Source organism: Aegilops tauschii, chromosome 4, assembly GCF_002575655.3.
Source record: "Aegilops tauschii subsp. strangulata cultivar AL8/78 chromosome 4, Aet v6.0, whole genome shotgun sequence".
Taxonomy (NCBI): domain Eukaryota; kingdom Viridiplantae; phylum Streptophyta; class Magnoliopsida; order Poales; family Poaceae; genus Aegilops; species Aegilops tauschii.
The window spans coordinates 54,536,587-54,561,950 of record NC_053038.3 but is presented as its reverse complement, the minus strand read 5'-3'; the positions used below and the strand labels follow the sequence as shown (position 1 = coordinate 54,561,950).

Below are 25,364 nucleotides of genomic sequence, written 5' to 3'. Positions count from 1 at the left end.
GAGCAGCAAGAAGTGAAAGATCTAAGCCAAAAACTGCTTTATTTGAGAAGCTATGACCATGGAAGGAGCCGAAAAAAGGAGGAAGAGAGGTCGGAAGGGAAGAGAGCAAGGGAGGCTAAACCAATCCTACGTAGAAATAGGAATCCATTTCTACGAACCAAAGGCCTCTGAAGAAAAAATTTCTATCATATTCTATAAAATTCCTCCAATCCAAAGGAGGCCTAAATGTCAATGTGAATCGCTTGTCAGTTTTATAGTATTCCAAAATTACCCCTGTCAAAATTATCCTCTCTCCCCTCTCTCTAGTTTGCTGCCTCCGCCACCCCTCGCTCCGCGGCCCTCTTACACCGACGCCCGCAACCTCCACTGTCCTCCCCTGCTCGGCCGCCACGACCTTGGCGGCCTCTACTCGGCCGCCTTCCCTGGCTTGACCCCGACGTCCACTGCTCGCCCGCCTCCCCTGGCTCGGCTCCGGCGACCTCAAGGTACCTGCTCGGCGGCCCTCGCCTGCTCCGGCCGTCGGCGCCCCTCGCCTGGCTCGGCCCCGGCGACCTCGACGTCACCGCACCTGCCGGCCCTTCTCCGCCGACCACACCACCTGGCCCTGCTCCAACGACCGAGCCACGCCCTGCTCCGTGATCGGCTTCAACCACGCCGGTGCGCCTTTCCCTGCTGTGCTGGTTGTGTTGCTGATTTGGTATTGAAATGTGTTAAGTGGTTGCGTGATTCAGTCGATTCGGCGATTAGTTCACCTGAGCGCTTAGTGTTGTTTTGGTTTCATCAGATTTCATCACTAATTTGACTGCAAACTAGGTACGTCGGCATGATTCGGTCACGTTGAGGGAGTGTATCCCGTAACATTTTTAATCGAATTAGAGGGAAATTTGCTAGCTCAGAGTATATGGTTTCACCAGTTCTTCAGTGATGAGAATTGAGAGCTAGCTTTGGGCAGCAGATTACTAAGTTCTAATTTTTAGATTTAGTCTTTGGTGGGAGTTGGTAGTGTTTCTGTTTAGTTATTTGTTGCGTAGTTTCCAAGTTGCTTCAAACAAGCACTGATTTTGTGAAGTCTAGGATTCCTTTTTTTTTTATGTTCAGTTGATCGACATTTTTTACATCCGCCACACTGATGCAACTTTGCTATTTTTTGACATATAGCCTACATTCACAAGTGTATGGCGTAAATGGCTAAATGCTGGTCCATTCTATTTGTCCATTTTTCGCGCGCCTGCGTGAAGTGGGAATGCGGCGTTTTGGTGCTCAGGCTACATGGAGCCCTTTTTTTGAAACATTCGAAAATAACATTTCAAAGTTTCAAAAAATTCTGGAAACAATTCCACATTGACATGTGGATGCATACTACACATGTGTAAAATTTCATGAGACTAGCAAGATGCCCGTGCATTGCATGGAACATCAAGATGCACTTTTTTTTTTATAAAACACCTGTTGTGATTGACCCATGCGTGAGTAAAACCATGTGTAAAAACTAATGATAGCTCGAGAAAGAGGAGAGATAAGGTGAGCAGGAGTGGGGCGTGGTGGTGATTGGTGGTCGGACTGAGCGGAGGCATGGGGATGGACGACGCTGGCAGCGGCCACCTGTTGTGATTGACCCATGCGTGAGTAAAACCATGTGTAAAAACTAATGATAGCTCGAGAAAGAGGAGAGATAAGGTGAGCAGGAGTGGGGCGTGGTGGTGATTGGTGGTCGGACTGAGCGGAGGCATGGGGATGGACGACGCTGGCAGCGGCCACCATGCCAAATTGTTCCAGAGGCTTCCTTTTTTAATTGCTCAACAATGAGGTTGTGGGAGATAAGGATGAACGAGGGAAGGCCTTATCTGCAAATGTGGAGAGGGGTGCGGGTATCTTTTTGCAAAATTGCCATAGTTTGCTTTCTATCCGTCAGATATAGATCGGACGGTCTATATTGCAAGATGGCAGGCATACCATCATCACCAACTCGGTTTTTTATAAGAGTAGAGAAAATACATTGATTCGTGAGCTACACAAAAAACTAAAAATCGTTCGGTTTATACAGTGAACAGTTCGTATACTGTTCACTCTTTCCAATGTCAGCAATTTGTCTTTTTTGTGTAGCTCTCATGTCCATGTATTTCATTATGAAAATTTGTGAGTATGCAGTATACATCTATATGATACTGTGGATTTTTTCGCAGAATTTTTTAAGCATTGAAACATTTGTTTTGAATTTTTCCAATTCAGTCAGTCTATAGGAGCATGTGGGTTTTCAACAATAAGTGTATTTTAGATGATTGTGATACCCCATGTATTTTTCATCCCGTTTTTGCATACAAGTGCTCTGCTGTATGTATGTATGTATGTATGTATGTATGTATGTATGTATGTATGTATGTATGTATGTATGTATGTATGTGTTGTGGTGTAAATGGTTTCTTCCTTCCATGCTGGTGTTGTAACCTATAGGCGTGTTGCCAGTATTTTATCAGGGAACTACGCGAGTAGTAAATCAAATGTTGTCAGTGGATTATTTTGTAATATCAATGTTCAGTTATGCAATATATTTTTCAGCAATGTTCACCACCCTGCTCTTTGTGTAAAATTTGATGTCCACTGCAAATTACCTGTGGCTTGCTCTTATATTCTTTTAGTGGATGTAAATTATTGGGTTGTCGTTCTATTTGTTACCGTCACCTGGATGTCGTGCTTTGTTATTCTCCTCTATGTAACTCGTGAATTATGCTACTCCAATTAATATGGATCGGAGGGAGTATAGTATTCCCTTCTGTGAGGTTCTTGCTGTTTTATCAACAACAAGGTTGATTAGTATATGTTGAGTGTACTAATGCTCTACTGAAATTATCCTGTTCATTCTTGTGATCACTTCTGCTGATGGAGTAGCTAGTGGTTGCAATTTTGAGGCACTTACAGTCAAGGTTCTTGTTTGAGTACTGTGCTTTGATTACTGTAATTGACATGTATCCCTTATGTAATTTTTATATAATCGCCATGGAACATATACGTACTTTGCACTGTGTCATTCCTATTGTTTTATATTCTTCTTTTTATGGTTGATCTTAGTTAGAGATCAACTGAACTCTATTTTTTGTGGCTTGTAATATATAGATTACTGTAATGGGTAGACTCGGCAAGGCTTCCGAGCTGAATATTCGCATACAATCTTCTTTTGACACTGATGATTCGGGAGGCAAAAAATGTTCCCAATGACTTTGCTGAAGATGATTCATACCCTATTTCCCAGGTTAATTTATGTCTTTTTAGATATTTTTTCCAAGTTTACTAGGTTTTCATGCTTTGTGCAGTGCTTACTGAGTTTCTTTTTATTGCAACCTTTTCAGGATCTGTTGATGGATGATGATAATTTTGTTAAAGGTTTGTATGATTTCAATGCGACCCATGTGAGTTTTTTAGCCTATAATCTTTGTTTTTCGTTTTGATTACGGGCTCGGTGATTCTAGTCAGTATGGTGTGTACCTGATGCTCCATTTTTTTTCCTCTGTGCAGAAAGTGAAATGTCTGAAATGGAAGCAAACATCTGTTGGTGCTAGAAATGGTATGTAGTCTTTGTGTGTGCAGAAAGTTCATCAGTTCTGTTTGCTTTTGATGTATCGTGTACCTGCACGATGAGATAGGGAATGTTCATTAGCTAGATTTTTCAGTAATATGTAGGCTTACAGTAGTATACAGAGTGTGCATGTATATGTTTTATAGTCTTCAGTCTGTTTCTTTTTTTATTCTAGGTAGGTGTATTTTCTCTTTGTGTTTCGATGTTTCCTGTCTGTGTATGTAGGTAATACAATTCCCTATTCTCTCTTGGTTTTAGTTTGTCGTCTAGTTTTCCCTCAACTATTTGTGTCTATGTATGTAGGGGTTTTGTATTTTAGTTCCAGCTATAGTATTTGACCTTTTCTCATTGACTTGTTGTTTGAAGTCCATTTTCTCTTTCCATGTATGTAGGTTAATATAAATCCCCTTTTCTCTGTCTTCTAGTTTACCTGCTACTGTTGATCGCTGTTTTAAATTTATTTCCGGTAGTATTAAAGATATTTTATCACAATGTACTGTTTTGTTTACAGTCCATTTACTCCGTTCATGTATGCCAGTATTTACTTTTTCCGGTGGTCGGTTTGTTGCCAATATAGTTCAGTCTAAATTTGGGTTTTGAGGACTGCAGGTCATTAATTGGTACTCCCTCCGTCCCATAACATAAGAGCATTTTTGACACTACACATTTTTGACACTAGTGTAGTAATGATTAGTGTACTGAGCTGTCAGCCTCTGCTGTTTCTTGAGCCTATGTTCTCTGAGCTTCTAGATCAGAAGTACCAGTTATTCTCTATAGCAATAGCAAGATCAGAGCGCCATATTCATGTAATTACAGCCTGTTTGATCATGACTTACTGTACCTATCTTCCCTGCTAGCTCTAGTGTAATTATGATGATACATACGTAGTTGTTTGTAATCTGTACTAGCTTTATTTTTGCGAGGTGTAATCTGTACTAGCTGAGGTCCTATATGACTTCATTTCGCTGTCCCTTTTGATGCTGTTGGCAAAATCTTGTGGATTTGTAGAGGGAAAGGCAAGGCCCCTGAAGTCTCAATCCCTATGAAGAATGCTGGAGAAGCTTAGACAAAGCAAAATTGGGGTGAGGGATGCTCTGCTGTGTTGCATCTGCCATTGTTCCTTCCAGGTTTGTCCCAGCGTTCTTGCTGTAAGTTTTGCCCCAATTTTTGGTTGTTTCTTTAGCCTTGTTCTTCTCTTGCTTGTCCATGCTGTAAGTTTTGCCCCAATTTTTTGTTGTTTCTCTCACCTTGCCCGCAAGCTCTGGTGTCAGGGTCGTTTCTGTCCTGTTGATTTTCGTGTAGCTGGGTTGTAGTCATACGTGAGAACGTTTTAGGCCCTACTCTTTTCCCTGCCTCTTTTTAGGTCAAATAAACAGCACCTTGATCTATAAAGCACCCTAAGCACGACAGCTAGACCTTCTCAGCTACTCTTAGCAAACCTGATATCGGAGTTACTCCAAGAGGATCTTGATTCATTAAAGAAAAGAAGAGAGTTGCCTGGTTAATTTGTGGAAAACCGGACGCAAACCGTTACAACATGCCCGCAAGACAGGGTACCTGATCAACGTGACTACCCACACAAAGACTCATTCGCTGAGGAAATAAAGACCGTCGAGGTTGTCATCCGATGTCATCGTCATCACTCCTCTATGAGCCATCGACTCCAACTCCCCTATCGGGGGCCAGGGGGCCACCAACCTAGCCTTCACCACAATAGGCTGAGACCCATGCCTGCCTAGGCCAAACAGTCAACCAGGCAACCACCCACGTCAGCGACCAGCCAACTCTGACTCTGTCGACGAACATAGCTCGTTCTAGGATGACAAGAACAAGGGTTCCCTCGGAGCATGAGAGAGAAGGTAGATGCCCTTGAACCACGACGCCTCCAAGAAGGTAAGCAGTGCTCGTCGGCGTCACCATTGGTGGCTTCTGTCGAGCCGGAGCAAGGCTTTCGCCTCGAGCAGCCACACCCTCCTCCGAGTCGGTTGACGAAGCCCGCCGCTCGCCCGAACCTCAGCCACCTAGGAACCACGCGCCTCCCCCACATCATACGCGCCCACCCTAGCAACAGTGGCACACACGAATTTGTTGGTGTTGAGCACCCCAAGACCACCATACTCAAATGGTCGGCAAATGGCCTCCCAGTTGATCTTGCACTCTGCACGGTTGTCTTATCGGCGGTGGACCAAAGGAATGCCCGACCGATCTTGTTTAGATTGTGGAGGGTGCTCGGGGGAACCACGATCGGTGTGATGGAATAAACCGCTTGGGAGGTGATTTCGGACTTGACAAGTGTCGTATGCCCAATGATGGTGATGTTTTAACCCTCTCAAGTGACAAATTAAGATCACTAGTACAATGCCCGTGCGTTGCCACGGGCTCTTGAAATAGTTTGCAAGAGTTATATAAAGATAATGCATGTTAAATTTCACACGTACAGACAATATAACACAGACACAATTATTTAATAATTAAAGTACATTTTTGCAATGTAAATTGCCAAAAAGAAAAATTAACGGCATGTCCTTGTAACAAACTTAATGGAGTTCCAACTAAACATCTATTATAAAATTATTAATATCTAGGTTATACGCTTAAGAAATTCTTTCACAATATACGGAAAGTTGTCTTTAGCTTCATTCCCACGATGTTTTAGCAAGTATAATAAAAACTGCTTTCTCAACTCATATCCATCCTGCACAAACAATATATGTAGTTAGTATGAAAATAAGTAACGGACAATACTCACCGCGCAAACCGGCTTGACCCGTTCCACCAGAGCATAAAATGAATCATCGCTAATCATAATTCCCATTAACATCAACGAGTATTCTTGGTGTTTATAACTGTTAGTCAACTGGCATTTCAAGTTTCATTACTGCCTGAAATGAAGGTTATCACTCTAAAATAGCATGGTCATATTAGTGACCGTACAAACTTCAAGATTTAAAACCGATAAGCAGCCCTTCAAATTGGAAAGGGTGCACGTGCGTAGTTTAGGAATTTCTTCATCATTTTGATTATCTAAATCAATTTTTTTCATAATAGTTGTCACAATAACATGTTATGTTTAACAAGAATTGGTCTAAACTGAAATTTTATAACAATCCAAAGTCCAATTTCGGCAAACAGCCTCCTCGCTAGCAAGATGTGTCAGCACCATCCAATCGCCATCTCGCAACTGTCATCCTGGTGGTTTGGATTTCTGAATATGTTTGTCTCTTTCCTGCCGCACGCAACACTTTATCTTCATGTCACGCCGAATCTTCTTTTTAGGCTATCATCAGGGGATTTTGTCTACCTAAATATAATTACACACCATGAAGACAAGCTCGAATTGCTGGTGGCTTGGATCGTCTCAACAACACCCAACCAAGAACCAACCGACCAGGCTCGATCCTCTGCAAGGAGGGCATACCAAATCATCTCCTTTTTTATCAACACAGATAGAATGTTCAAAACAATGCCATCGTAATCAACATGGGCAAAACATAGCAAAAAATAAGGACATGCTATTGTTCTACGCGAGACAATAAGCAACTTCAGCATCCAGTGTCCCATCATCTACCATGAAGATTGGGAACTCCGTCGTTCCAAGATATGCTTCAATATTTCAATATTTCAAGATTGGGAACTCATTGCATGTAACTTTTTTCTTGCTTGTTAGCCCCACAACAGAAAACATTAAGGTTTCAAAACAAAAGAAAACATTTGAACAAAAGAAAGTTAACGTATAGCAGATCTCAACCCATCTTACATCGCAAACTGTTAACCCCAATATTTCATGATCTGAATGGGGGAATTAAGGTTGGATTTTGTCTCTGACGAATCAGATTTCTGGACATTGTCAACATCAAGATTCCATCGCATGGTTTCATAACAATCAACCTGTACATGGATCTCTGATTAAATTCTAGCCACTACCATGAAGCTCCCGGTCAGCAAGAGTTGTATTTTTTCTGTTTAAGCGGGCACCTAGTTTTTCTAATACATGGATGTAATTCTCCCCATGTGGCTCAAAAGAAGCATGATGCCCCTGGGTTCGTGAACCTTGACCCAACGCCACCCATTTATTTGTGACAATTTATGCCCAAATTTATCTCAAACAAAAGGTATGCCCAGATCTGTAACACAAGCAGCTGAACAATTAAAAAATATAAATATCCTAGCCTTCTTTTTCATACGACTCATGAGATTCTACAGCAACAAAAATGATTTTACATTGTTTTTCACACACACATGAACCAGAGCTGCTAGGCGGCAATATTCCACCATTTGACAATAACTATAACGATAAAGAATGACTACCAGACCATATCCTTTACTACATAATGGAATACTAATGTGCAAACAAATGCCACTATTGCTCCTGAGGTATTCATATCATCGAGTAAGAATGGTTGCATGTTTATCACCTTTTCCAATCCAATGAAACTGATGTTATAACGCATTACACATGCTATGAAAGAAATTGATGAGAACAATATTACATTTGCTCTTACTGCAAATCAACACCAATAGGTTCATGCATAAAGCAAGTGAATTTGAAAAAGAAACCAGAACCTTATTAAGTGATCCTAATTCCATGCGAAGTTGCCTAGGAAAAATAGAAGTGGAGGATCAAGGTGGATTCCAAATAATAGTAATATAATACTCCTTCAAGGTAAAAAAATGAAATTTAGTGGGTACAAGCATTTTGAATAATAAAGAAAATTAAGATCTAACTATATACGTGCAATGCATGTTTCTAAAATTCAAAGTATGTATGAATATATGTAAATAAAAGTTTTGCTTAGGTCATAATTTTTCATACTTCACAAACATCTTATCCTGTCAAATCATTGGTGCACGTCCCCATTGTGCAGGATTTTTTTGGAACTTCCTATCTCCACTTACATCATGGATAGCATACAGCAAAAGTTAATTAAAATTCAATAGACTTCTATGAGATGACATGAGTGACGATCGGTGCAGGTTTATGGCATTGAGCATCATCTACTAACCCTTCAAAATGATGATTTTCATTTGGACCAAGTACATCTCAAGCTGCAAGCACAATAAAATCACCATGGGCTTGGAGCCCACCATCTCTCCACGTTTCTGCATGTGAAGAATTAACCAGTGCCCCAAGTCAGAACTACTGCATACCTTATTCATGTAGACCTTACTAAAAATTCAGAAAATATGCAGAGTATCCATTTTGTTAACCTAGCTATCTGCAGTCCAAGACAGAGCGTGACCATAATCCACACTACAACACATGAATATAGCTACCTTATGGGGCATATATGCCTAATCCTCATATCTTCTTGTTTGGAAAAGAGTTGACCATTTGCACATAGTATAGAATGGCGAAGATTGAACATGCTCTCGTACAATTGGGGAATGGTGTGGAGCTCCATAAGCGACGGCGGCGATGCCGGCTACAGTTGTTCTGACAGGAACTAATTTGCTTACTCTTCGTTTTCAGTTAACCACATAGTACTACACTGCCAATACAAAATCAGGAGAGGAAGGTACCTTCTGTACGCCCACTGCACGGGAGAGTTTTGTGGCGGACTATATACCTGGACGCGATAATCTTGTTTCGGAGGAGCGCCCAACTGCGGCATGGAGGTCGGAGAGGGGTGAGAGCCGGACCGGCGTGATCCACACAGTGCAAACCTGATAAACAAATCGCAAAAGTCCAGCACCTGGTTTACTGCAAGGAGCTCGCTGGTGTCCAGATTCAACCCGAGGTAGACTTGCCCATTATCTCGCCCTTCCGCCATCGGATCGGCGGGATGTCCCCTGCTCAGCCGCTCCCGTCGACAGGTACGACCGTCCGCGACTGCAGGCATTGTGGCGGCGAGGGACTCTTGGAGATGCGATCGAGCAGCCTACCCCTTGACTTGCAGAGGCAGGAGCTGATACGGACGCCGATCCCACTGAGGGGCCCGGCGGAGTGCTGGTGCGGACTTGATGAATCGACACATGAAGTCGAATAGATCATGGAGCCCGGCACCGCCGCCGGCATCAGCGGGGTCCCGTCGCATGGGTCGTGGTCTAGGCTCGGGGGTCGTGTCGACGGCGGCATGGAGGTAAGAGAGGTGAGAGCATGCTGGCCGTGCCCTTGCTCCCCTCCCTTCCTTCTGTTCTCCCTGGAACCGCAGCAGGCCATGGAGGAGCTCAGCCGCCGCCGTCGTCCCTCCGACTCTTGCCGGAGCCGTCCGTCGTCGACCCGATCCTGCTGCCATCCGCCAGATCCACAGCAGCCCCGCCGGAGCCCACAACTTGGCCATCACCGTTCCCTCGAGATGCCGCCGCCTCCCCGTGTTGACCGCGTCGCTCACCTGCATTCAGGGATCTTTCGATATCGGATTGTGTTTTCCTTTCCTTGGATTAGGAAACGATGTACCGGGGTCGACGCGGGGCCCGCGGAACGTTTGGTACGGCAGAGTTTTCGTCCGCCCAGGTAAATTGCTAAGCGCGTTTTTGGCTCTGGATTAGTATAATCTTAACGGTTGGATTAAATTAAGTGATTCTGATCGTGTGGTTATAATTGAGCTATGTTGTTATGTGTACGTTAGGCTGGGTACACTTAGCGATGTACATGTTTTCTTCTTTAATAAGTAGTAGAGATGGTTTACTTATGAATTTCTTTAAATTCATTATTTGTTTCCTCAAAATCTATTATTTATTTCCTAAAGCAAATTGCATTAATGAGAGAAATTCACTGATTTGGTTGAGGTAGGAAAGAATCTATTATTTGTTTCCTAAAGCAAATTGCATTAATGGAAGAGATCCGTTGATTTGGCTAAGGTAGGAAAGAATCTATTATTTGTTTCCTAAAGCAAATTGCATTTATGAAAGAGATTCGTTGATTTGGCTAAGCTAGGAAAGTTAGATCCGTGATCTTTTGTCATTAGGAAAGTGTTGAAAATAAACCGTATTAAATCCATTATTTATTTCCTGAAAATCTATTATTTATTTTCTAAAGCAAATTGCATTAATGAGAGAAATTCATTGATTTGGTTAAGGTAGGAAAGAATCTATTATTTGTTTCCTAAAGCAAATTGCATTAATGGAAGAGATCCGTTAATTTAGTTAAGGTAGGAAAGAATCTATTATTTGTTTCCTAAAGCAAATTGCATTTATGAAAGAGATTCGTTGATTTGGCTAAGATAGGAAAGTTAGATCCGTGATCTTTTGTCATTAGGAAAGTGTTGAAAATAAACCGTACCGGACTACCAACTCCTTCATTAGGTTTTTTTCGCTGGTTAATCTTGGTAGGTCTTTTTTCGTTGGTTAACCTTCGTAGGTCTATTTTTTTGGTACGTGGATGGGTGCGGGTTGGGGCCTCAGGAGGAGGTTTTTTCGGTTTCTGGTGGATAAGTCAGAGGTGGAAGTGAGGACGGAAAAACCGGACGAAAATGGTGGGACGAAAATAAACCCGGAACGGAGACTACCAACTGCTTCATTAGGAGTAGAGATTTTAGGTACGCCCAATGGCGGTCATGTCTTTTAATCAAAAATAGAAAAATGTTGACGTGTTTTTGGTGGTTGTTTGGTGAAGAGCGAAACCGATACGAGATCAGCATCGACGAGCCAAGACTTAGGAGCAGTGTAGGCTGCCCCTAGAAACGGCCTGAGCAAATGAGCTTGGTTAGGGACGTGGAGTTTTTAAGCTCGAGCTCAAATGCTCCTTCATGAACAGTAAATTCGAAAAAATAGAAAAAAATTCAACAAATTCTGAAGAAAAAAATTGGTGGCAAACTTTACAAAATGTTTGTAGTGCGTGCAAAAATTCATCACAAAATCACATCGGTGCAAGGCGGGGTAAAAAACAAAACCAATACTCTGAACATGTTACTTTCAAATGCATCTGGGAGCTCTGATTTTGTTTTGTTTTTTGCCACGAGTTGTCCAATGTGATTTCATGATGAAAATTTGCATGCACTTCAAACATTTCTTCAAGTTTGCCAAAATAAAATTCAGAATTTTTTGAATTTTTTATATTCAATTTTACTGTTCATGGTAGTAACATTTGAGCTCGAGATTACAAGGATACTTTCGCTTGGTTAGAGCATCTATAGCCGGACTTTCTGACCGGGTGGACGACTTGGTCAATGACAGGTTAGTTCTGCCCGACCCAATCGGCCTCTTCAAACGACCCTTCAGGCTGACCGGCACCCCTAATATCCAGCCCATATATATGCCCATATATATGGGGCGGATATGGGGTGTTTCGAACACGTCTGGCATGTCAGCCTGGCCCACACTGGCCCGCATGGACCCCCACTCCGTCCCTACAAAAAATCCCAGACCAAACCCTAGCTTCACTTTCACTCTCTACTCCGCTCCCCGTCGCTTCTCCTACCCCTCTTGGTCCCTCCTCTCTCGATGTCGAGCTCCGGCAGCGGCGGCGATGTTGGATCCGGCAGCGAGGATGATCCCATCAACTGGGATGCGTTCGTCCGCGAAGCGGAGGCAGGCGACGACGTGCAACTGGCCCTCCACATCGTGTTGCAGCGGTCGCGAGTCGACATGGGTGGTAGCTTGGGCTTCGCTCCGTCCCCTATCACCCGCCGCCCTAGCGTGAACGTCAGCGCTGATATATCGTGCACCGTGCACCACGCACAGCTCCGCGCGCTCTACTGTGCTGGCCCGACGCCGTCCAGTCCCTCCAGCAGCAGCTCCTCACAGACATCGATGGGTGCTCCTGCCCGCATGGCCGGCGTCGCAGACGCTCGAATCAGAGGCGCCTGCCGCCTGCCGCCTGCCACGAGAGGCAGCGGGCTAGGAAGAGGGCGACGATGTCAGAGGCGACCACATCTCCCTCTCGCCGGCTCAAAAAGATCAAAACTAATTTAGGTTTTTGGATAAAGAGATTAGGTTGGGTGACTAAATAAAATATTGGCTTTATTATTTACTCCCTCCGTACCAAAATAATTGAAGTTCTACGTTAGACCGAACTCAAATTTGGTTAAGTTTCACCTTAATTTCCGTTCCGCTCTCGGTCGCTTCCCCTGCCCTCCCAGTCCCCTTCTCTCTAGATGCTGAGCTCCGGTAGCGGCGACGACGATGGATTAGGCAGCAAGGACAATCCCATCGATTGGAATGCCTTCGTCCGCGAGGCGAAGGCGGGCGACGACGTGCAGCTGGCCCTTCGCATTACGCTGCAGCGGTCGCGAGTCAACACAGGTGGTAGCGCGAACATCGGCACCGGCTTGTCACGCATCGCGCGTAGCTCCGCGTGCTCTACTGTGCTGGCTTGACGCCGTCTAATCCCTTCGGCGGCAGCTCCTCACGGGCATCGGTGGGTGCTCCTGCCTGCGTGGCTGGCGCCGCAGACACGGAGGTGCGTGCCGCCTGCCGTGAGAGGCAGTGGGCTAGGGAGAGGACGGCGAAGTCGGAGGCAGCCGTATCTTCCTCTCGCCGGCTTAAAAAGATCAAAATTAATTTAGGTTAAAAAGATCAAAAATAATTTAGGTTTTTCGATAAAGAGATTAATTTGGGTAAGTCTAAGTAAAATATTGGCTTTATTATTTACTCCCTCGGTTCCAAAATAATTGAAGTTATACGTTTGACCTAACTCAAATTTGGTTGAGTTTGAACAAATTTATAAAAAAGTACATTAACATCTAGAACATCAATACAAAAAATATTTCATACTGTGTGTATTTGATATTTGATATTTTAGCATATACTTTTTAATAAATTTGATCAAACATACAACAAATTTAAAACTTGAATTGTTTTGAAATAGAGGTAGCATGAAGAAAATTATACCAGAAACGCCCGATTTTGTTTTTTGGGTCCAGCAGCCCACTTCGCTTTTTTTTTTCCACGGGAAGCAGCGGCGGTTGGTTCGAGTCGAGCACGGTCGGACTCGAAGGAACAGCTGGCGTCGAACCCAAACCTGGCTGCATCGGTCGGTCGGTCCCGTATAGTCGGTACGGCGTATACGTAGCTAGCACGCTACGGTATACGTACCGTACCGTAGTCGGACCCGATACGGCGTATAATACCTAGCGTCGACGCCCAAACTCGGCAAATCCAAAGCTCGCAATCAATCGCAAAAGTTTTCGCGCGAACTCCAATCTCCTGCTCTCCGCTCCAATCGCCCGCCGCCATGGCTCATCATCGACGCCGCAGCTGCCTGCGCCGTGTCCTCACCATCGCCGGCGGTGTGTCAGCCGGCCTCCTCCTGCTCGCCGGCGGCCATACCTACGGCCACGGCCAGCTCTTGTCGCCGTCCTTGCTGCCCCTCGGCCTCGGCGCCGACTGCTCGCCGTCCTTCGCCCCGCCCCCCTTCGCCCCGCCGCCCTCCGCCCTCTCGCCGCTGCCGCCCTACCTCCTGTCGGACTTGGAGGCCGACGCCTCGCCCCCGCAGCCGGAAGCCAACCTCCCGCGGCGCCTTCTGCCCATCCACCGATCGCCGCCCTGCCTCCCCTCGAACTCGGAATCGGGGGCCGACCGCTCGCCGCCGCAGCACGACGACGCTGATGCCGTCTTGCTCCCGGACTGGGAGGTCCTTCTCTTGGCTGACGCCGAGCTTGGCGGCGGCGCGGGCAATGGGAAGGCGACGTGCGCCTTCCAGGGTGGGGCGTCATCCCCGGCGAGCGCGCTCGGGAGGCTGCCGGGGTCGGCCCGCCACGGCTACGTCTGCCCAATGCCCGAGCCTGTCCGGAGCCTCCAGCCGCTCCAAGCGCCATTGCTGCTCCCCACCTCCGCTGCCTCTGCTGATTGCCCTGGCCGCACGTCGTTGCTGAATTGGAGCGGCCCGATCGCCTTCAGCTCTGCAACTCTCGACAGTGGCGATGTCCTTATCTTTGCAAAGGGCGTCAACCATGCCGCTGGCGGAGTCCGGTGCATCTATCGCCACTGCGGCGACGCCCATGGCCATGGCGTGGTGGCCTCCTTCCCGGCCATCACGTCCGTACAGCAGGTTACCCGGTGCCCTGCTCCACCGATGCATCTCAACTCCAGGAACGCAGAGTTGCGTGTCACGGTGGCAGCCACCGGCGAAGATCCCATCCCCTCAATTGCAACTTATCGCCCACAGCAGAGTCAGAGTGGCTTGGTGGTGACACCGGCCCGAAAGAAGTTGATTTGCGCTTGCACTATGGTCCACAATGTGTCCAAGTTTCTTCGCGAGTGGGTGCTGTACCATGCCGCTGTCGGGGTGGAGCACTTCTTCCTGTATGACAATGGAAGTCAAGATGACTTCGCAGATCAAGTCGCTCAGTTGAGGTCAGCCGGAATCAGCATCACTACTGTGCCTTGGCCGTGGATCAAAATGCAGGAAGCTGGCTTCTCCCATTCTGCTGCAATGCACCAGAGTTCTTGCAAGTGGATGGCATTCATAGATGTCGATGAATTCATTTTTTCGCCAAACTGGAAAGGATCCGAGAAACCGTCAAAATCAATGCTTGAAGCGCTTCTTCCCGTTGATCCAGACGTCGGGCAGGTGTATCTGTGGTGCTTTGATTTTGCTCCCTCTGGCCAAACATCACACCCACAGGAGGGTGTCATCCAAGGATACACATGCCGTCGAAAGATTATTCTGCGGCACAAATCGCTCGTTCTTCTTGCTGCGGTGAACCATTCTTTGGAGAATGCAATACACCATTTCACGCTCAAGGATGGTTTTAGAAGCATACGGAACTTGCAGGCGCGGGTCAACCATTATAAATACCAGGCATGGAGTGAGTTCAAGCATAAGTTCAAACGGCGAGTGTCCGCCTACGTGGCTGACTGGAGAGATCCGATCAACCTTCAGTCCGCTGATCGGGCCCCCGGCTTAGGACTTGACGGAGTTGAACCGGTTGATTGGGCGCAAAGGTATTGCGACGTCAAGGACAATCTGCTTCAGCAGTTGAGCGCAAGATGGTTTGGTAATGGATTGGCAACTCTGGGATCTCAGGATACTTAGGCTCGACTGTATCTATAACCTGCGGTTTTCTAGAAGGATCTAAAGGCATTAGAGACGGAATTGTAATCTAGTTTAGACTTGTGTCCTTGCCGGCCAAGGTCTATCTAGAAAACCAATCTGTACATCGCTTGCCATGTTAGGCACCAATAAATAAACATCACGCGGCCTCCAATGGAGGTAGAGACGCTTCCACAATTCTCACATGGTATCACGAGCCATCTTCCTCTTTTAGCAATTCATCTAGATTGATCTGATCATGCCGAGCTCTTCCTCCAGCTGTAGCGCTTCATCGACACCACCAACGCCGTCTTTTGAGGAATTCCTGTCCAGCACTGATAACGATGGGAGGCAACACTGGCAAATCCATTCATAAGGTTCATAGGATGGCAGTTTAAGGTTGCTGAAGGTATTCTTCTTGGATTGGTTTCTTTCACTTGGGCTCGTCTCTTAGAATACTTGGCTGGAAGCCCCTGATAGTTAATACATCAATAGCTTGGATGGTTCTGTTTTGTTCTTTTTAGATTTATAACTCTTCAAGAATTATAATGGAGTAATTTCTAGGTTTTCTTGAAGAAGAGCTTCTATCGCCTCTTCAGTAGTCTATTGGGATGAACTTTCTGAAGCATCCCGTCAAATACTGATTACTATCAGTACATATACCTGATATTTGCTGTCATGTGTACTGCATACTGTACGGTACGCTGTTAACTTATCCAGGATTCCACGGTCTGCAGTAATAATGGAATTTGTCACTGGAAGTATTATCTAAGTGATATATTTCAGGTTTGGTATCACTTCTGCTCTAGGTAGGAGATCTTTGACCAGGATACGGAGAATTCATGGGCAATGTAAAAATTTCAGCATGATATTTTCAGGCAGTGGTTACTTGAGTATCAGTATTCTTCTGTGTTCTGTTTTGTTCTTTTTGTTCAGAATTAATGATTTACCAGTGCTGCTCATTGCATGCTTGCCGCAAACTTAAAAAAAAGCATCTGATTTTGATAAATGCTCTTTCTTACTGAACTAGCTTCAGGACAGATGACAGGTTTGCTAGAAAAATTGATCTTTTTTGCACATTGCAGGTTCAGTACTAATTTCTTGAAAATTTGTGCTTTTTGCAGCACCAACCTGTTGAGCCATGAGATCTGAACCAATGAATTCAGATAACATCTACCATGTTTACGGATCACTACATGTCCCGTTGGAACAATGTGAAATCCCTTTTTCGGTAACCATCTGAATTCTGAACACACACTTCCTGCTTTTTCTGAATCATTCAGTGTCATGCATTGCATGCTCGCTGCAATCTTCTAAAAAGAACTTCATATTTTTCTTGCTAAATGTTCTCTCTTACTAAACTTGCTTCAGGACGAACAACAGGTTTGCTACTTAATTCTCAAAAAAGTCGTTCTTTCGCATCACCATGCTGTGGAACCATGAGGTCTGATCCAATAAATTCAGAGAACGTTTACTATGTTTATGGATCACTATATGTCCTGCTGGAACAAGGTGAGATCCTTTTTCAGTAACCATTTCATTTCAACACGCATCATGCTTTTCCGAATATAACTGAACATCTGAAGCAGCCATGGTGTACTGGTGTATATTTTTTAACATAGCCAGTCAGCACCTCCCTGTTTGATTGCTATATACTTCCTTGTGAGAAAATTATAAGGGCAGCCCGGTGCATGTAGCTTCCGCTTGTGCAGGGTCCGGGGAAGGGTCCGGCCACTTTCTTGCTAGAAAATTATAAGGGATTTTCTTAAATACTCCAAAAGAAAGAATGATGCTCTAGCATTCATCTATTGTCATTTGTTCTCTTCTATACATGACATTGATGCCCTATGTTTGGGTAATATGTATAGAATTAGTTCTGTTCTACAAGGCCCTGATATCGTCGCATTGATGAGTTGATAGAAGCAGAAATGATCTTATAAAAGTTTACAGAGGGAGTACATGTGGTAGGAGCTAGGGCCCTACCGGATCTAGGGCGTAGGTTGTAGGGGAAGGAGGGGGAAGGGCGAGGGCTGGTGCGCAGCGGCCGGCGGCGTGGCGCCGTCCTTGTGACGGGAGCGGCGGCGGCGAAGGCAGGAGGCGGCTAGGGTTTAGGTCTCCCGGCTCCCTAAGGGAAGCCGAGCAAATATTGATTGCTTCTTGCTTGATTAGATTGATACATCTCCTCTCCTTATATAGAGAGGTTTACTTGACTCCTAAGCAAACGATCCTAATACGATAAGATAATTGGGCTAAGCCCCTAATTAAGATACTTGGGCTATAACCCACTGGGCTAAGCCCCTATGCCGGTCATAACACTTCTCCCCGCCTGCACAAACAGCTCGTCCTCAAGCTGTAAGGTGGGGAAGCGCTTGCTGAACTCCTCGAGGTGATCAACCAGCGTCAAACACCTTCGCGACAGCTGGGGCGGCAAGGTCGGCGGCGATGGCGTCCTCCGGAATGTAGTCTGCAACCTCCAGGTAGAAGAGTCGCGGGCAGGCGTGGCTAGGCGTGTAGGGCTCGTCACAGTTGAAGCACAACCCTTGGCGGCGACGCTCGAGTAGCTCGGCCGAGGTGAGCCGGCGGAACGGGCGTGTGAAAGAACATGTGGTGCCCCCATGTTTGGTTTTGGTAATTGACGACAATCTCTATGGACTAATGGTTGCCTTGAGTTATATTTGAAGGTTTTGTCCATAGGCTTTTCTTGGAGTACATGTGTTGGTTTCAAGGAGAGTTTGTGTTGACCAAGGTGCTATTAAGGAATTATCCAAAGATTGGTCATGTGAGAGTTGAGCTTATTGCAAGCATGTCTTGAAGAAGAAGATTGTGTGATCATTCATGTTTACCTTCAAGACATCATCCAAATGAAGAGAGTTGGAAAGATTCTAGGTTAATCAAGACTAAGTCAAGAGTGAATCAAGTTGATCAACTCACAAAGCGTAGAAGATGTACCGAGAGGGATCAAGTGATCCCATGGTATGGTAAGCATTGTCCATTGTGCTTTGTGTACTAACCCATGGTCTATGTGAGAGTTCTATGTGGGGTTAGGTACGTGTTCATGGGCTTGCGTCAAGAGGAAGATATCACTCAACCCATGGAGAGGATGACATCAAGTGGTGATCGTCATCAAGATTGCCGTGTGCAAGTTCAAGTGGAGCATCACGAAGAGATCAAGTGCTTGAAGCTTGCCGTCCATTGTGGTGACAATGGACTTGTGAAGATGTGCCGAAGAGTGGCTCACCCATAGTGGACTATGGGGGAGTAATCATCTAGTCTTCATCGAGCCAACGCAATCAAGAAAGGTGGTCCAACTTGAGGGAGTCAAGATCGTCATCATCTAGCTCAAGTGGACCATGTGCAAGGCAAAGGTTTGCCCTTGATAGGTTTTCTATTTTACCGGTCTCATGGTGGTAGTTGGGAGACCGGGTTATAGGATCGATAGCCGTACTATCAAGGGGGGCTCTCAAGTGAGTAGCTTGATCGCATCGTTCGTCGAGAGCTCAAACCATTGCATCCTTGCATCATGTTTCTTGGTTCTTGTTTGGTTCTCTTTGTGAGTCTTAGAGCTTATGGTCATCTTGATGACAAGCTTGAATTCATCGAAAACGGAGTTTGCATGCGTCTTCTATGATGTTTTCGATGTTGGAGGTTTTACCGGTCTTATCCGAGGAAGGGTTCTCACCATTTTCTTTTGAGCCTTTTCTCATTTGCTTCTTATTGGTATTTCTATCAAGATTGTGTTAGCCCTTGTCGCTAGCTTTCCAACAAACTTGGTTTCGTCGAATTCGGAGTCCGTTTGCAGAAGTTGTGTCAGTTTTGGTGTTCTGAAAAGGCTGCAGTGGTACTACCGCGGACAGGAGCGGATGTAATTTTTTACTACCGCTCTTGGGAGCGGTACTACCGCTTGGAGCAGTACTACCGCGGCTACTTCCTCTCGGGACCAAAAACTCGTCACAAGTCCAGCGGTGATAGGCACAGATGTAATTTTTTAGTACCGCTCGCAAGCAGTAGTACCGCTACCCTTAGCAGTAGTACCGCTACCCCTAGCGGTAGTACCGTGAGGTCAAGCGGTACTACCGCTCCGACGGTTCTTCTGGCTTTTTGCCTCCTCGCTGTTGTGTTTCAAAGGGCTACTACCGCCCTAGCGGAAGTAAGCGGTAGTACCGCTCGATGCGGGCTGTGACCATAACGGTTGGATTTTTCCCCACCTATAAAAGGGGGTCTTCTTCCCCAATGAACCTTATCCTTTGAGCTCGTGTTCTTCCCCCATTGTTGACCTTCTTTGAGCTTGCTAACTCTCAATCCCTCCATGGATTCTTGCTAGTTTTTTAGGGAAAAGAGAGAGATCTAGATCCACATTTCCACCAATCACTTTCTCCTCTATGCGAGGGGAACCCCTTGGATCTAGTTCTTGGAGTTCTTGGTGTCCTCCTTCTTGTTCTTCCTCTCATTTTCCTCCCTAGCATTAGTTGCTTCGGTGGGATTTGAGAGAGAAGGACTTGGGCACTCCGTGTGCCCTTGCCATTGCATTTGGTGCATCGGTTTCAGTTCTCCACGGTGATACGTGGAAGTTACAAGTTGAGAAGCTTATTACTCTTGGGTGCTTGGTACCCTTGAGCTTGTTCCTCTTGGGTGCTTGGGCGCCCTAGACGGTTGGTGGTGTTCGGAGCTCAATCATTGTGGTGTAAAGCTCTGGGCAAGCATCGGGGTCTCCAATTAGGTTGTGGAGATCGCCCCGAGCAATTTGACGGGTACCGATGACCGCCCCCAAGGGTTGCCATTTGTACGGGTTCGGTGACCGCCCTCAGGGGTCCCTTAGTGGAATCACGACATCTTGCATTGTGCGAGGCGTGAGATTACGGTGGCCCTAGTGGCTTCTTGGGGAGCATTGTGCCTCCACACCGCTCCAAACGGAGATTAGCATCCGCAAGGGTGTGAACTTCGGGATACATCGTCGTCTCCATGTGCCTCGGTTATCTCTTACCCGAGCCCTTTACTTATGCATTTTACTTTGTGATAGCCATATTGTTTCTTGTCATATATCTTGCTATCACCTAGTTGTTTATCTTGCTTAGCATAAGTTGTTGGTGCACATAGGTGAGCCTAGTTGTTGTAGGTTTTGTGCTTGACAATTAACCGCTAGGTTTATTCCGCATTTGTTCAAGCCTAAACCGTAATTATTTTATAGCGCCTATTCACCCCCCCCCCCTCTAGGCGACATCCACGATCTTTCAGCGTGCCGCGGTCGCGGCGAGGGGTGCCGCGGAAGCCTGAACAGGCCGACCCGGAGCGGGATCTGGCCAGGTTAGCGACCTAGTGGCTCGGGACGGTGACTCCTGCTGGACGGCCACCGCGCGGCGCTCGAACGCGCAGGCGTAGTACATGGCCGTCTGGATATCCTGGGGTCCCTGAAGCTGCACGTCCACGCGGATGTGATCCGGAAGTCCACCGACAAAGAGGTCGGCCCGCTGCTGCGCCGTCATGCCCGACGGGTGGCATGCCAGGGCCTGGAAACGGTCGGCGAAGTCCTGAACTGTGGAGGTGAAGGGAAGGCGGCCTAGCTCCGCCAGGCGGCTCCAGCGGATCGGGGGCCCAAAACAAAGGAGGCAGAGCTCGCGGAAGCGCTCCCAAGGGGGCATGCTACCCTCGTCCTGCTCGAGGGCGTAGTACCAGGTCTGGGCTGCACCGCGGAGGTGGTAGGATGCCAGCCAAGTGCGCTCCGACGCGAGCGTGCGCTGTCCACGGAAAAACTGCTCACACTGGTTGAGCCAGTTAAGCGGGTCCTCCGTGCCGTCATAAGTGGCGAAGTCGATGTTGGCGAACCGTGGCGGCGTCTGGGTCGGCGCGCCATGGCCGACCGGCTCGGCGGTGCGGAGCAGTGATGATGACGGCGCCCGGTCAACGGTGGGGAGACCGCCATAGGCCCCCGTGGAGCCAGACGAGGCCCCAGACTGCAGCGTGGGTACTGGTGGGTCCCCGGCCTCCGTGTAAACTGGCGGTGGCGACGTCTCTGTTAGCCAGGCCGGGATCTGGGGCGGTGACGGCGGAAACCGGACCTGCTGGATCGGGAGGCCTCCCGGTGTGGACTGGCCCAGTCCGGAGCTGGCCGGCGGCGGTGGGAGCTGGACCGGCGCGGTTGGCGCGGCTGGGGCCGGTGCGGGCCAGTGCGGCCACTGCGGCGCTGGGGCGGGCGCGGATGGCGCCGCGAGAACCGGCGCGGGCCACTGCGGCCAGGACGGCACTGGGGCGGGCGGCGGCTGGAACGACGGATGGGCCCCGGCGATCGCCGCGGGTACCGAGTACCAGGGCAGGTGCAGCAGCGGCGGAGGCGGCCCGCTGGGGTGCCCCGCCTGGAACGGCGGCAGCGGTGGCCCGCCCATTGCAGGGGCGCCCTGGGACGGCCACGGCAGCACGGGGTGGCCATAGGCGGCGGTAGTCGCAGCTGGCGGAGGTGCGGGCGGTCCGGCCAGGTACAGATGGATGCCCTGGACGGCCGTCACGAGATCCCGCAAGATGCTGGTGACTTCTTCCGGCGTGAAAACGGCGGTTGTCGGCGCAGCGGAGGTGACCGGGGCCGGCGGCGTGGGAGAACCGGCGGTGGTGACGGTGACCGGGGCCGGCGGTGGTGGGGAACCGGCGGTGGTGATGATTGGCAGCGGCGGCGTTGGCGTTGACGAAGACATGATCGAGCCCGAGTCTCTGGATACCAAATTGGTAGGAGTTAGGGCCCTACCGGATCTAGGGCGGAGGTTGTAGGGGAAGGAGGGGAAGGGCGAGGGCTGGTGCGCGGCGGCCGGCGGCGTGGCGCCGTCCTTGCGACGGGAGCAGCGGCGGCGAAGGCAGGAGGCGGCTAGGGTTTAGGTCTCCCGGCTCCCTAAGGAAAGCCGAGCAAATATTGATTGCTTCTTACTTGATTAGATTGATACATCTCCTCTCCTTATATAAAGAGGTTTACTTGACTCTTAAGCAAACGATCCTAATACGATAAGATAATTGGGCTAAGCCCCTAATTAAGATACTTGGGTTATAACCCACTGGGCTAAGCCCCTATGCCGGTCATAACAACATGGCTGCAGGAGATAGGGTCTGCTAAGGCCACGTGGATGTGGTGAGTGAAGCAACTACATTATTACTCCAGGGGCTAAGGTTCTATTTTAATCATACGATGAGTATGGGGTCTGCAACATACTCACATAGTTGCAAATCTGAAGCACCGGTTAGCTTGTTGGCTAGCAGTATAAATCAGAACCGGGTACTTTTATCTGTTGTGAAGAATATAAATATTTTTTTAGTGATCTTGTGTGCATTTATAAAAATCTGAAGGTGGTCATGATTAGGCTGACCAGTAGGCTTTTGTTCTGTGTGAACAGAAGAAGGAAGATGGTACCTAATAGAACCAAAGTAATTGATCCTCTGATGTGCATTTATAGAAATAAAACAGAATAGCTTCGAAAGTAGATCACTCGTAAGGATCTATGGAAATGCCTTTCTTTCCCAAGCTTATCGACTGCATATCTCCTGGTACTGTCGTCTGATACGTCGCGGTTAAGTTATTTGTTATCCTGTTCTTTAAAAATATAAGCCTTGCCAACTGAACTGGTAATTATAGCCTTAGTGCATTGATCTTGCCTTTTTCTCGGCCCCCCCCCCCCCCCCCCCCCCCCCCAAAAAAAATCTTGCCTCCTGGGAGCTGAACTGAAAATTATATCCTTAGTGCATTGATCTTACCTTTATTTGATTCATATGCGTTCATCATTTAGGATTTCCGATTGTAGTGACTGAGAAACATATTTGTAAATTCTGTATTTGTTTGACATGAAAACACCTTTCTTTTGTGTGTTCAGATATGCAAGGGTCGCAACTGTAGAAAAGAATTGTGTGGTTGGAGGAGGAATCAATCCATCACAGTCTCGCTAAGAGGGCACAATTTGCTGCTATGGTTCCTGAAACGACATAATTCTCTGCAATCCAGTTCATGGGAATCTGCTCAGGATGTGCAAGTACTCTTGGACAAACTTTGGTGAGTTTGACAGGAAGAATCTCTGTATGGTGTTTAGAGAGATTAGATTACTTGTCACCTTGTGATGTTTTTGCAGAAATGGTGAATCAGGAAAAAAAATCTCAATACTTGCATTTTTGTCGGCCTTTTCAGTTGCATGTGTTGCTTGCAGTCTGTAATGCCACTCTTTCAGCTTTTCTGTTGCCTGCAATTTCTATCTGATGATTAGTCTTCATTTTTAACTATGCACCAGAATTCCATTTCACCACCCCTCAATTCTCAAGCTACCATAGAGGTCTATTGGTCTTGTTATCTCCAAGGAGAAATGGTGTTTTTAAAAATTGCATGTTCCTCGCCCAAAAGGGTGTTAGTTACTACTTATCACTTATCAGTTTGCTTATTTGACAGACTATGAATATACGTTATGATCCGTTCTTTCTTCATTGTAGGTAAAATCATTTCAAAGGAATCTTTGAATCAGAGGGTCGCAAATCTGATGCACTGATTGCTGTCAAATGGGCTGAGGTAATTCTTTCCTGCAGATATGCTATGGATAAACATGTAAGAGTCCATTGTTTTACTGATTATGTTGTCCTCGGTGCTTCACATCTCAGAATTTGGAATGTAGCTGACATGATAGTATTATATTGTTTTACTATGAAAAAAACCCTGAATAGTTATAAAGAAATACTCACTTTTCAATCCTGGTGCAGCCATGACTGCATATTGACCATACAAGGAACAAACCAACCACGACTCCAGATGAATCACTTGCGTGAGGTTTCGATTTGCCCATCCAATTCTATGGCTGGACCTGAAGCCTCGAGGGCCGTCATCAGTCAAAACCAATAGCTAGCACCAATCAACACAACCGCACGCAGACACGGTGTACCACCTGAGCAGAATTAGGGGCCCGTTACAGATCAGAATCAGTTCCCAGCGGTGTTGCTGCCTGTCAGGATCTCTGAACTTCAGTTCCTGCAAGTGTCGATTTCTTCAGCTGACAGGATATCGTTTTGCCTTGTTGTAATCAAGCTCAGTCGTCGATCTTGCATCCAACCGTCAACACTGCTTGGTACAGCTTCGCGCCAAGTAGATGATCTATTCGACGTTGATTTCAGATCGAGGGCTCCTCGGTAGCTCATGGCTCGCTGTTTGAATTCCGACAAAGTGCACTGTTTAATTTATGCCTTTTTTCGCTTTTCTTTCAATTTGTAATGTCTACAAGGCCATGGATTCGGGGCAGGTAGCTCCATCTCTCCCTTATGTGCCCCTGTAAGTGACTTAGAACCCTAGAAATTATGTGTTAAAGAAGCTATACTTTCTAGTCGAAAACACCATTTCCAGTTCGTACTGTTTTTTTTTGCGAATTACTACCTCTAATTGAAGTGCAAAAACGTCTACTATTATGGGATGTAGGGAGTAGATCGTACTAGTTCAGAGGATGGCGCCGCTTCTTGTTCGAGTTTGTCTTTCGGGCTCTGATCCTCCTCGAGTCCGTCCATCTAGGAGTAGTTGACAGAGCTCCGGCGTAGACTCCTTCCGTCTCCTTGGGGCGGTGAGGTTAGGGTTTATTGTCGTATGACAAGATTTGGTGTCAGGTGTTTCAGATCTTTTCAAGTGTTCAACGGTGATGACTGCGGCTTCAGGGCGTTGGTCCTTAGGGGCGTGTGCACGAATACTTCTCATCTTTCATCGACAAGGTCAAACCAGCTTTCGTAGGGGAGCAGAGACAACGGCACGTCGCGGCTCGTTCGGACGGCGCTAGTAGTCGTTTGGTGGTCTTGGAATCTCGATGTAATTTTTATTATGTTTGAGATGCTTTGTACTTTTAGTGAACTTTAATAATAGATTTGAATCATTTCACAAAAAAAACTTTTACA

General features: G+C 46.9%; 1 protein-coding gene and 1 non-coding gene across 5 annotated transcripts; both read left to right on the top strand.

Moving 5' to 3' along the window:
• The first annotated feature begins 289 nt into the window (after nt 1-289).
• Nucleotides 290-24,830, top strand: LOC109770739 (uncharacterized). 4 transcript variants are annotated; one of them, XR_012181332.1, is made up of 11 exons: nt 290-657; nt 3,112-3,247; nt 3,345-3,404; nt 3,511-3,559; nt 4,580-4,698; nt 15,765-15,894; nt 16,610-16,716; nt 16,857-16,997; nt 23,327-23,502; nt 23,931-24,006; nt 24,195-24,830. It is a non-coding gene; the product is annotated as an uncharacterized protein (transcript). The 4 variants fall into 4 exon arrangements; XR_012181331.1 differs by lacking the exon at nt 15,765-15,894; XR_012181333.1 differs by lacking the exon at nt 15,765-15,894 and having other exon boundaries at nt 23,931-24,042.
• LOC123493364 (glycosyltransferase family 92 protein RCOM_0530710-like) lies at nt 12,962-15,683 on the top strand. The gene has a single exon (XM_045227379.2). The coding sequence runs from the start codon at nt 13,686-13,688 to the stop codon at nt 15,486-15,488; it is 1,803 nt and encodes a 600-aa protein (XP_045083314.1). The 5' UTR covers nt 12,962-13,685; the 3' UTR covers nt 15,489-15,683.
• Nucleotides 24,831-25,364: the final 534 nt, after the last annotated feature.

Bases quoted from the DNA above. Each gene is read 5' to 3' on its own strand.
- LOC123493364 (XM_045227379.2), top strand. From the start codon at position 13,686: ATGGCTCATCATCGACGCCGCAGCTGCCTGCGCCGTGTCCTCACCATC.